Genomic DNA, 12,972 nt, shown 5'->3' with positions numbered 1-12,972 from the left:
ATTAAGAATTCGGATTAAAGATCAATCTAGCATCTAAAGTTAGAACTTATTAATAATTAGAGTTCAGATTTCAGATTTAGTTTCCAGAATGAGTTCAATCATTTAATATTCATATGACTTTCTTGTCCTTTTTTGGGAATGTTTTGTACTACGCATGGTTGAGCTCTAAATTAGGTATCATCCTAGACCACGTGTCACCGCTAGCCATCAATATTGCTATAATCAGTTGTAAAAAACATAAAAAACAGTAAGATTCGAACCGGTGACCAGCAGCGCGATAGTTCTGGTTGCTACCACTGCACCATTTCAGCTTGTTATAAGTTATTAAAATTTAACTGTTTAAATACCATTCTTTCCATACATAAAATGAACTCCTTACATACCAGCTCGCTTTTCCCCAAAAAAACGTACTATGCATCATTTTTTTATATTGAGATTGGAATTTTTTCGTGTACGAACTTCTGTTATCATACTTTTATGATTCAGAGGTAAGGATTCTATCTTTATTTTCTATATCCTGTTATACGTTTTCAAATATTGTTACACTCTGTAAGAAAGGCTCCAATCCCCTCTATCAAGTGTATTTAATCGGGTTTTTATTCAAGAATTCGCGGGTTGCTGTCAGTGGAATATCGGTACAAAACCACAGCCAACGCTCCAATTACATGATTGGCACAATGGATCTGCTCATCGCGCATTCGACGGAATCCGATGCCGGGATCTACAAGTGTGAGGTCGAGGATATGGCAACGGAAAATACCAATCATAAAAATCATCGGATGATCATAACCAATGCGAGCTTCATAGACATAAAGGATGATAGAAGCCGACCTTTCATCGTTGCATCAACAAATCGTCCAGTCCAAGTCATTTTCTCGTATGAAGCTAACGCGCCACCACAATTCTACTGGATCAAAGATGACGACCACAAACCCTTGCAAGTCGGCGAGAAGTACAACATTACTATTACCCCAAAATCCGTCACCTTGACCATCTTCAAACCTAGCGTAAGAGACATCGGCAACTATACCGTATTTGCCTCTTATGATGGAGTCAAGGCTAATCGATCGATGAAAGTGTTCATTCAAGGTAAGGGCGACTTGGATTAATTTGAAAATGCTAATTTTATGTACAAAACCACTTTTTAGAGAAACCAATTCTAACGATGGATTCTAGATATGCGCGGCCAGAAGAACCTGTTACCTTTTCGTGTACTGCCCTAGGGTACCCGAAACCCGATATGAGGTTGGAATTCTTCCCCTGTCCAAGCGTTCCTTGGACAAACTGTTCACGGCCAGTTCCTTCCAAAGATATCAAAAACTCGGTAAGTTTTGTTTCCGTATTCTATAGTGATACTTACTATTAGTGCTCAACTGATCTCATCTCCAGGGTCTTCGAATTAATCGATGCTGGAGTATTCAATTACGGAACAGTTTACCATCCATGCGGAAACTGCCGGGTTTGTGACGTGTTTAGCGCACAATTCCAAAGGACGAAGCATTATAATGGCGGACCTGTTGATCAGCAATCTAGAGGAACCAGTCTGGATCTATCGTGAGACTTCCCAGCTAGAAGTCACTACCGATGATCGGGTGACGATTGTATGCGCAGCTTTGATCTACAACCACACCGATCAGATCACGTTTTACCTGAATGAAACAGTAGTTGTGCAGAGCGATGAGGAAGGTTTACTCCTAGAAAGCTGGTATGAAGGTTACGCCTTTCGGAAGCGTTTGGTTATACAATCGGCTACCGAGGAACATAACGGTAAGTTACGCTGTGAGGTAAAGGCTCGAAACTCGGATCAAGTCGTGAGAAAAGAGCTACAACTTCTGGTGAAGGCACCGATAGCACCGAGTATTTTGGATGATCATGAGGAAGAACAGCGAGAACTCGGATTAGGAGATTCTGTTGCGTTTCAATGCTTTGTCTCTGGTACGCCAAAACCCTCAATAGAGTGGTTGAAAGATGGAGAACCCATTGAGCAAAACGAAGGAATTCATATGACTAACGAATCGTTGATCGTCCAGTTTTTTAAGGGAAAAGATGCAGGCGTGTACACTTGTCAAGCTAGCAATAAGATGGCTACTGTAAGGAAGGTTTGGGACTTAAGAGTGAAAACAATCGCCATCAAACAGTCCTTGATCGTGGTGATACTGATGATTTTATTTGTGACCATTATAGTCATTGTCCTTATTTCGCTATTCTATTGCAAGAAAAGGCGGGAATTTTATGCATTGAAAGAGGTAGCTTTTACAAACTTCGTTCAAGATGACATCAATCAAATTGATCCAGAGCTTACGCTCGACGAACAAGCTGGAGAGTTGTCGTACAAAACAGAGTACGAATTCCCCAAGGAAAAGTTGAAACTTGGAAAACTCTTAGGAGTGGGATTGTTCGGTGAAGTGATGAAAGCTACTGCTCAAGGAATAATGGGTAACGAGGAAGAAACGACGGTAGCTGTTAAAAAGGTTAAAAATCACACTGACAACCAAGTTATACGAGCGCTTATCTCCGAGTTCAAAATCATGATTCATCTGGGACAACATCTCAACGTCGTTAGTTTGCTGGGAGCTGTTACCAAGAACATTGCGAAACGTAAGGATGCTTTAATTTTTTTTTCAAACAACTTAGAGTTTAGAGTATAAGTTATATCCTCATCCATACTAATGTGATCTTCAAAATCCTTACATGACCATCTATATATATAAAAATGAATTTCTGTCTGTCTGTCTGTCTGTCTGTCTGTCTGTCTGTCTGCCTGTTCCCTATAGACTCAGAAACTACTGAACCGATTTACGTGAAACTTGGCAGGTGGGGGTATTGAAGGCCGGGAAAGGTTCCTATTATGGTTTGGGATCCCTCCCCCTAACAGAAAGGGAGGGAGGGGCCTCCCAAACAAAAGACAATTTTTTGCATAACTCGAGAACCAATCAAGTAAATGGTATCACATTTGGCAGGGGGTAGTATTCGGAAACGGGGAATACTTCAATGAATATAAGGTACCCCTCCCTCCTCTTAGTGGGGTGATGGGAAGGGGGGAGGGGGGCTACCTTACAATTTTCCATATAACTCGAAAACTAATCAAGATATTGGAACCCAATTTGGCACGGGAAGGTATTTGGATACGAAAAATATTTCAATGATTATTTGAGACCCCTCCCTTTTTGCAGTTGAAAAGGGGAGGGGCCTCTTTCATATTTTTTACATAACTCAAAAACTAATCAAGCAAATGGAACCAAATTTGGCATGGTCGGATATTTGGGAACGTGACATGTTCTACTGATTGTTTGAGACCCCTTCCTTCTTTCAACGGAGAGAAAGGAAAGAGGGAGGGAAGTTTCATACAATTTTTATTGCATAACTGCAGAACTACAACAGCAAATGGAACCAAATTTGGCATGGAACGATATTTGGGTACGAGAAATGCTTCTATGAACATTTAGTATTCCTCACTCCTTCGAAAAGGTGGATGAAAAGGGGGAGAAGAGCTCTCCCTTATAATTTTCAGTATAACTGGAGGGCTGATCGAGCAAATTGAACCATATTTGGCATGTGAGGGTATTTGGATACGAGAAATGTTTCTATTATAAGTTGAAGCTCCACCTTTTTCAGCGGAAAGATATAAAAGGGGAAAAGGAAGCCCCCCCCCCCCCATACAATTTTTTTTGCATAACTCGAGAATTGATAGAGCAAATGAAATAAAATTTGGTCAAAAAGTATTCGAGTACAAAAAATACTTTTATGAACATTAAGTTCTCACCCCTCAATTCAATGGGAAGAACGGAAGGGGGATGGTACTTCCTTTCAAATTTATGCATAACTCAAGAATTTACAACTCAAATAAAACCAAATTTGTCATGGGATGGTATTTCAATACGAGAAATTTTTTTATGTCAAACAATTCCTTTCTTGCAGTGGGATGATAGAATTGGGAATAATGAAAGGGAAGAGGAAAGCTTACTTTGAACTTTTTTTTACAAAATCTGGGAATGGACAAACCTTAACATGGAAAATCATTTTGATATGATTCTATGATTATCTGACACACCATCCTCCTTTCAGTGAGTAGGTACATACATAGGAGAAGGAAGGTGAGCCCAATACAATTTTGTTAGCATAAGTTCTCAATTTGTGCTAACGAAGCCAACAAACGGAAACAAATATGGCATGGAAAGGTACTTGGTAACGAGATATGGTTCTACGATTGTTATAGACCCTCACGCTTTACAGTGTAGAGAGGAGAAGAAAGGAGGGAGTTCCATATAAGTTTTGTTGTAAAGCTTAAAAACTTATCAACCAATGGAACAATATTTGATACAACATGATTTTTGGGAACGAAAAAATGGGTATGATTATTAAAGATCACGATCTCTATTCAGCAGGGGGGGAAGGGAAGGACAGGAAGGGGGGCTCTCTTATCAGTTTTTAGCTTAAATCTAGAACATATCAAGCAAAAACAACCATATTTTATCAGTTGGATTGTTTGCGTACAATTAATTTGTGAGCCTCCTTTTTAAGTGCGAAGCTTTAAGAAACAGATTAAAATTATCAGATCTTTAACAAAAATTTATAGATCAAGATTCAGAATATTAGTTTATATTATTTTTGTATTCCAATCCGAAACTCCAGCTGCAGCTCTCATTTTAAAGCGGTTGCTTATGAATTATGTTATAATTTGGTTTAAAATAATGCCAACAAAACAATAAAAATTTGAATAAATTCATAAAATAAAGCTTAGTTCTTTTAGAAATGGGACACTTTCATTTGCTAATAGCTCGTTAACTAGTTATTGGATATTAAAAATTTTGACAGCATTTTGTTGCCTGTAAAAAGTACTATTCGACCTATTTTTTTCAAAATTTAAAATTTACACGTTTTTGAGATATGTACGATGCAAGAGAAAAAGAAAAAAATAATTTTGCACAGTTTCCTTTAAAATTCGTCATTATCAAATTGATAGCTGACAAAACCGTTGATTATTCAAAGAATTACTGAGTTTTTGTGGTGGATAAGTATGCAAACACTGTCAATAATGTCCACAAAGTTCAAATCAAGTATTGGAGTGAAGCACATGATCGGCAACAACGGTTAAGGGTCATCAAGGAAGTCAAGTCTCATACCAGCCTTTTTAATTTTCAATAAACGAAAAACTAAGGGTAGATCGCTGAAATGTCCAAAACAATTTTCTCCGATAAGCTGAAAGTGTTGCCTAGTGCTGACTCATTGAAACCCAACCTCAAACAACCATTTTTTGATAGTTCCAAAGCTCTTAAGCTGTTAAACCGGTACAAAAAAAAAAACGTTAAAAAATGTGATCAAAAATAATCAAATTTGTTCATTTCGAAACAACTGTATATTCACTGAAATGCTTCCAGTTTCTTTTAAAAGAGAAGTATTGGACCGAAAAGTATCAGAAATTGAAGAAGGAAGGTGAAGCCACCTAAAATATAGATTTTACGAAGTATAAGTTGAAGAAACTGATCAATACCATGACTGAGAAAAGTGTGCGCCGGCCAATGGGAGATACCAAAAATAAAGTAGAAATTTCCTTAACAAAAAACAGTAAATATTTTTTTTCAAATTTTTTCATGAAAGATCATAACATTACCTTCATTTTCTTCATAGAAACTATTTCGTTCAAACGAATAGTTTTTGAGATACAGGCATTCGTAACTGTCCCATTTCTAAAAGAACTAAGCTTTATCATTCGATTTTGAAAGGTGTAGCAAAGCACACCGGGTCAGCTAGTATACAATAAAAAGCAAGTTTCAGCTAAATATTTTTAAAATGTCTTTTTTGACAGGGGAATTGCTGGTTATAGTAGAATACTGTCGTTTCGGAAATATTCGGAAATTTCTGCTGCATCATCGTCCCTACTTTGTTGACCAAATCAAACCTGAAACGGATGAAATCGATGGTACTTCACAACCACTGAAAAACAGGTAATTACAGATTCCATGAAAACACAGGATGCCCTCTGGAAGCAAAAAATTTATGTTTTATCTTACATTTTGTGAACGATCATCATATATCTCACCATTATAAACAAAATGAATTGTTAAATCATTCTTATTAATTTTCTGTTTAGAATTTCGTATTTTTCCATAAGTAATTATCAAAAATTCAACATCTCGTTCAACCGCTTTCATATTACATCCAACCAAACACAGGAATACGGAAGTGAAGGACGAATGTAAGCAAGAGGCATCCTCAGGATCAACTTCAGGTATATTTAGTTTTGTAAAATTTTTAATTTTTCTTTATGCCATCCAATATAGTTACTTACACCAGCAAGGTAACGTCATCTACCATCTTAATTTTCTTTTCATAACAACAACAACTCTGCTAAACATCATTCTCTCTTCCGCTTCCTCCTTGATTGACTACCGTAAAACGGGGTGACATTGATTAGTGGGGTAGCTTTGATCAACATGAAATTTGTCCACATGATCATCAATAACTAAGTCTAGAGTTAAAATATCTCAAAACTATTTCTACGTTTAAAAACTTATAAATTAAGTTTAAAATTCGAAAAAACTTGTTTTGTTTTATTTCAAATGTAAGTTAAAATGTTATTTCAAAAACTTGAAATATCTATCTAGGCTTGCAAACAAACACCCTTCCTGATGAAATCAAAGCATTTAGAAGCATCAAGTTGATTTATGTGACAGTTCAATTTTTTTCCTTAGTAAATGTATAGTTTTGGTGTAGTTTTTAATTGTATTTTGAGGTACATTTTCGATATTTGAAAAAAGGGACATTTTCCAAGAATAAGCCAGAATAGGACAAAAGGCTAGAAACCATATCAAATGATAAAGTTTGAAGGAAAAAATGAAAAGGAATATTGCGAGGGCCTAAAGTAGTCAATGAAGGCATAATTTCATATTTTGTAGTTAAAATTTTATAAGTAATGTTAAAAAATTTAGCCCCTTAATTTATGCAGCATCATTGTCCATTTTTCGGTTTTAATTGTTCTTCGGCCTTAACACATTTAGGACCGCGATGCTGTTTTTTTTTTGGACTTCAAAGAAATCTAAACAACGAATCGCCGAAATTCTGCATTATATATTTCAGAATTCACTGTACCAAAAGCTACAAATTTAGTATCGTTAAGCCATCGAAAGTGTTGTTTTCAAATATATAGAGTTCCATGACTAGTTTTATATCATTTGAATTTGTTCCAAACTGCCTTAGCTAGCGATTGATAACCTAGCATTTGTAAATATTATGAAGGAGTTTTGTATCCTTTATGATCAAGAAAACTCGATAAAACCGTCAAAATAGAGAATGATCAATGTAACCCCAAAGCAACAATCTCTAAACAAAGGCGATATCAACTTTTAAATCAAATTTCAATTAGTCTTATGTTATACGTTCATAGGAGTCCAGTACTGGTTTTAAAAATATGGAACATGCCTCATTCCCCTTAACAGAAAAAATAGTTATTATTTTTATTTACATAGTATTCCGTCTCACGACATAACTTGATGAACATAATTCCTAAAATTCACTCGGTTCATAGCAACCGATCTCCAATTTCTCGGGCACCCCACGTTCGCCAGGTCACGCTCCACTTGATCTAACCACCTCGCTCGTTGCGCCCCCGCTCGTCTTGTTCCTACCGGATTCGTAGCGAACACCTGTTTTGCAGGACAGTCGTCCGGCATTCTTGCAACATGTCCCGCCCAGCGTATCCGGCCAGCTTTCACCACCTTCTGGATACTGGGTTCGCCGTAGAGTCGCGCGAGCTCGTGGTTCATCCTTCGCCTCCACACTCCGTTCTCCTGTACGCCGCCAAAGATGGTTCTTAACACTCGTCGCTCGAATACTCCGAGTGTACGCAGGTCCTCCTCGAGCAATATCCATGTCTCGTGCCCGTAGAGAACAACCGGTCTAATGAGCGTCATATACAGGTTACACTTCGTGCGAGGGCTAAGTCTTTTCGACCGCAGTTGCTTGTGGAGTCCATAGTAGGCACGACTTCCGCTGATAATTCGCCGCCGGATCTCACGGCTGGTGTCATTGTCTGCGGTCACCAGTGAGCCGAGATAGGTAAAGTCTTCGACTATCTCCAGCTCGCCGCCGTCGATCGTGACCTTGTTAATACCGGACAAGCGGGTTCGGTCGGTCTCGGATCCGCAGGCCAGCATGTACTTCGTCTTGGACGTATTAATCATCAACCCAATCCTTCCTGCTTCGCGTTTCAGTTTGCGGTAGATGTCTTCCACCGCCGCAGATGATCTGCCGACTATATCAGTGTCATCGGCAAAGCAGATAAGTTGACTGGATCTGTTGAAAATCGTGCCCCGCATTTCGCCCACCGCTCGTCGAATAACACCTTCTAGCGCCACGTTGAACATCATGCAGGATAGACCATCATCACCTTGTCAAAACCCCCTGCGCGATTCGAATGAACTCGACAATTCACCCGAAATCCGCACACAGCACTGCGTTCCATCCATCGTCGCCTTGATCAGTCTGATCAGCTTCCCGGAAAAGCCGTTCTCATCCATGATTTTCCATAGCTCGTTACGGTCGATCGTGTCGTATGCGGCTTTGAAGTCGATAAATAGATGGTGCGTAGGGACTTGGTGTTCACGGCATTTTTGGAGGATTTGCCGTAATGTGAATATCTGGTCCGTCGTTGACCGTCCCTCCATGAAGCCGGCCCGATGACTTCTCACGAATCTGTTTGCTTGTGGCGTTAGGCGGCGGAGTAGGATTCAGGACAACACTTTGTAGGCGGCATTGAGGACAGTGATCGCTCGGTAGTTCTTACAGTCCAATTTGTCGCCCTTCTTGTAGATGGGGCCTTCCACTCCTCCGGTAGCTGTTCTATGTCCCAGATCCGGACTATCAACCGGTGTAGGCAATCGGCCAACTTGCCCGGGCCCATTTAGATGAGTTCAGCTGCGATGCCATCCTTCCCAGCCGACTTGTTTCTATTCAGCTGGCGAATGGCTTCCTTAACTTTACTCATCGTTGGGAGTGGCTCCTCTACGTTCGTTGGCTACGCCGACAATGTACCTTCCCCCACCGTCTTGATCTCCTGCATGTGCGCCATTCAGGTGTTCATCGAAGTGCTGCTTCCACCTTTTGATCACCTGACGATTGTCCGTCAGGATGCCTCCGTCCTTATCCCGGCACATTTCGGCTTGCGACACGAAGCCTTTGCGGGATGCGTTGAGTTTCTGATAGAACTTTCGTGTTTCTTGGGAACGATGCAGCTGCTCCAGCTCCTCGAGCTCCTCCTCCTCCATGCGGCGCTTTTTCTCCTGGAAAAGTCGGACTCGCTGCCTCTTCCGCTGTCGGTGATTTTCCACATTTCGACGGGTGCCTCTTTGCACTACTGCCGCCCGCGCGGCATTCTCTTCGTCCATCACCCTCCTACACTCCTCGTCGAACCAGCCGTTCCATCGAGTTCGCTCCACATAACCGATGACGTTCTCCGCAGCACTGTTGATGGCTGTCTTGATGGTATCCCAACAGTCCTCGAGAGGGGCTTCGACCGATGGGCGTAGTCTGCCGCGATATTTAACCGAGGCAGGCGCCGGTTGCGTGTGTTGTTCACTACGGAGAGTTTTGGGCGCATCTTCACCATCACCAGATAGTGGTCTGACTCGATGTTGGCGCCTCGACAGGATCTGACGTCGATGATGTCCGAGAAGTGCCGGCTGTCAAAAATAAATGCTTGGAATGCTTGAAAGAATGCTTGGATTCCAAGCATTCTTCAAGCATTCCTCCCATTGAATTCAAGCCATTCAAGCATATAATGGCCCAACCGATTCTACTTGAAAAAAAAACAACAAGTTATTGATGTATAAATTTTGTCCTGTTGAATTTCATGATTTCAATGCTAAGTTTAACTGTAGATTTGCGCTCGAAGTGTCGGATCCTGCTGTTAAAAAAGTGGTCAATTTTATGGTTCTGATATTTGGGATAGAAAGATTACACTAAGACAATATAGTGCAAGTGATAGAGAAATGGCCTTATCCTGTGGAGTTGTTGTGAAAAAAGTCAAACAGCCAAACTAATTTGACAACAAACTTATACAAATTGCCTTATGAATGTTTTGTCCCCCGAGCTAGGGGGAAATTGGATTGCTTCGATTAGAAAATGTTAGAAGATTCAACACTCTTGACGAGGAACTTTGGTGAGATTGTTTCATGTTTAATTCATTATATCATTCATCAATCCTATTTGCCATTTAGGATTCCCTCAATTGCACCCTTCCCGTTCCTATCTTAAACAGCTTTATGGGTCGTATGAGTTCTCTGCACCTGAAGAGTTATTTTACTGTTTCAGATTTTCCCTACCATGATTACATTGACTTGTCGCGGTGTGCATTATGGTACCACACTAATCTTCAAAATCAACATTTGAAATGAGAATTGAATCCAGATTCTCATTTTCGCATCTTCTGCTGGTTTTTGTTATTAGTTGTACAATGTGTATCAGCCAATGCAAAATATGTGTAGTCACCATTTGCTACGCTATGCTATGCTATGTAATTGAGGAAGTTTCTTGAGAATCACAACACATCGAAATTGCCTTCTTTTATTTTTAAACACTAAATAGCTGTTTTATGAAATTAATTTGCGGCTTTATCGGTGAGGGTTAAAGAGTTGAAATGAAAGACGGATAGAAGATCAGAAGAAAATTCTAAGGTGGTGAAAAGAGCGAAGAGCATTTGAAATAGAAGCTGTGGTCAAGCTTCTATTTCAAATGCTCTTCGCTCTTTTCACCACCTTAGAATTTTCTTCTGATCTTCTATCCGTCTTTCATTTCAACTCTTTAACCCTCACCGATAAAGCCGCAAATTAATTTCATAAAACAAATACACGGTGATTTCTCTTCTTAAAAAAAAAACTAAATAGCTGTTTTACAAGAATGTTTTCCTTTTTCTAAAGGAAAGTCAAGCCGTTCGGTCACCTCCACGGATTTGGTCTGTTGGGCCTCCCAAGTGGCCTGCGGCATGGAATACTTGGCCTCCAGGAAAGTTGTCCATGGAGATCTTGCCGCTCACAATGTACTGCTCTGTGAAAATAATGTGGTCAAGATCTGCGGCTTCGGATTAGCTCAATCGATGCTCTAGAACGACAAGGAAGAGACTCCGATGCCGTTCAAGTGGCTAGCCTTGGAGTGCTTCGACGAGAAGGCGTTCAGCACCCAATCGGATGTGTGGGCGTACGGTGTTATGCTGTGGGAACTTTTCTCTCTGGCCAAAGTACCATATCCAGGGATGGGAGCTGATTCGGAACTGTACAACAAACTACGCGATGGATATCGCTTGGAGAAGCCACAGTATTCTACCCAGTATATCTACGGTATCATGTTGAATTGTTGGAACGCCAAACCAAATTCCCGTCCGACGTTCAAAGATCTGAAGCGTCGTCTCGACGCCATGCTACCCAAGGATCTGCAAAACGTAAGTTTATGAATTTAAACGTAGAATTGTTTTAAATTTGATTTTTACAGCATTTCATCGCTCTACATGAGGCTATAAACGCAGTAAAAAGAAAACGAGGGCAGAAAGATTGCTCTGTCAACATGGGAGCACTGGAAAAGCCGGCATCTACCGTATCATCTGCTTTTGATGATGTTGTTTTATCACATTTATCAAGTATATGTGGCGCACATAAACTTCTTACCATATGTTGAATAATCTAAAACGATGTCTATTATTTGCAGCAGCAGTCGATAGTACGGAATTCTCGCAGGAAGATACCGAATCCGACGACTCGGACGGAAGTCATTTCGATTCCGTCGCCTTCAACAAGGGCCGACCGTCACTGACACTCAGGACGGTCAGAGGAGAAATCACGACGCAACAAACAAGCAGCAAAAAACGCAACAAATGCCAGAGGAGATACCGATGTTGTGAACCCATTATTGTCTGAATCTCAGCCTGTTACTTGGACTTGACTCTATGAAAAATTACAGTTCAAATCATCACTCAAAAACTGCGAAAAAAAAAATTAAATGATACATATTCGGAACAGCACAGCCATAACCAATTTTTAACACTAAACATTCCGCCACTTTCTTTAAACCTATTTATACCGTAACGAGACTCAAATATATAGTACTGACAATATTCAGTTGGAATCATTTATTACAAAGTTATTCAACGCCGAATTTTTTTTTCGAAAAATCATGCTTCGGGAAAAAGAGTCAGATATTAAGTGTTTGGAATGCCATTTTTGTCATTTTTTTTTACTTTTTATTAATTTTTGTCATTTTTTTTTCTATTTTTTAAATTTATGTCATTTTTGTCATTTTTGTCATTTTCATATTTTTTGTAATTTTTGTAATTTTTGTAATTTTTGGCATTTTTGCCATTTTCATAATTTTCGTCATTTTTGTTATTTTTGTCATTTCTGTCATTTTTGTAATTTTTGTCATTTTTGTAATTTTTGTCATTTTTGTCATTTTTGTCATTTTTGTCATTTTTGTAATTTTTGTAATTTTTGTCATTTTTGTCATTTTTGTCATTTTTGTCATTTTTGTCATTTTTGTCATTTTTGTCATTTTTGTAATTTTTGTCATTTTTTTCATTTTTGTCATTTTTGTCATTTTTGTCATTTTTGTCATTTTTGTCATTTTTGTCATTTTTGTCACTTTTGTCATTTTTGTCATTTTTGTCATTTTTGTCACTTTTGTCATTTTTGTCATTCTTGTCATTTTTGTCATTTTTGTCATTTTTGTCATTTTTGTCATGTTTGTCATGTTTGTCATTTTTGTCATTTTTGTCATTTTTGTCATTTTTGTCATTTTTGTCATTTTTGTCATTTTTGTCATTTTTGTCATTTTTGTCATTTTTGTCATTTTTGTCATTTTTGTCATTTTTGTCATTTTTGTCATTTTTGTCATTTTTGTCATTTTTGTCATTTTTGTCATTTTTGTCATTTTTGTCATTTTTGTCATTTTTGTCATTTTTGTCATTTTTGTCATTTTTGTCGTTTTTGT

General features: G+C 38.9%; 2 protein-coding genes across 2 annotated transcripts in view; both read left to right on the top strand.

Moving 5' to 3' along the window:
* LOC129743996 (vascular endothelial growth factor receptor 1-like) overlaps positions 1-1,610 on the top strand; it is a 106,071-nt gene extending 104,461 nt beyond the window's left edge. Inside the window, exons 6-8 of the mRNA XM_055736275.1 lie at positions 606-1,089; positions 1,149-1,324; positions 1,390-1,610. Coding sequence (XP_055592250.1) covers positions 606-1,089; positions 1,149-1,324; positions 1,390-1,467 — 738 coding nt within the window. The 3' untranslated portion in view covers positions 1,468-1,610. The remainder of the gene's footprint in view (positions 1-605; positions 1,090-1,148; positions 1,325-1,389) is intronic.
* Positions 1,485-12,129, top strand: LOC129743993 (vascular endothelial growth factor receptor kdr-like). The gene is given in 6 exon segments (XM_055736271.1): positions 1,485-2,598; positions 5,807-5,945; positions 6,174-6,229; positions 10,914-11,431; positions 11,482-11,626; positions 11,695-12,129. Coding segments are annotated over 6 exon segments (2,160 nt in total). The 5' UTR covers positions 1,485-1,505; the 3' UTR covers positions 11,904-12,129.
* Positions 12,130-12,972: the final 843 nt, after the last annotated feature.

Source organism: Uranotaenia lowii, chromosome 2 (assembly GCF_029784155.1).
Source record: "Uranotaenia lowii strain MFRU-FL chromosome 2, ASM2978415v1, whole genome shotgun sequence".
Taxonomy (NCBI): Eukaryota; Metazoa; Arthropoda; class Insecta; order Diptera; family Culicidae; genus Uranotaenia; species Uranotaenia lowii.
Note: the sequence above shows the minus strand (reverse complement) of the source record. Positions and strands in the feature narration are given on the sequence as shown.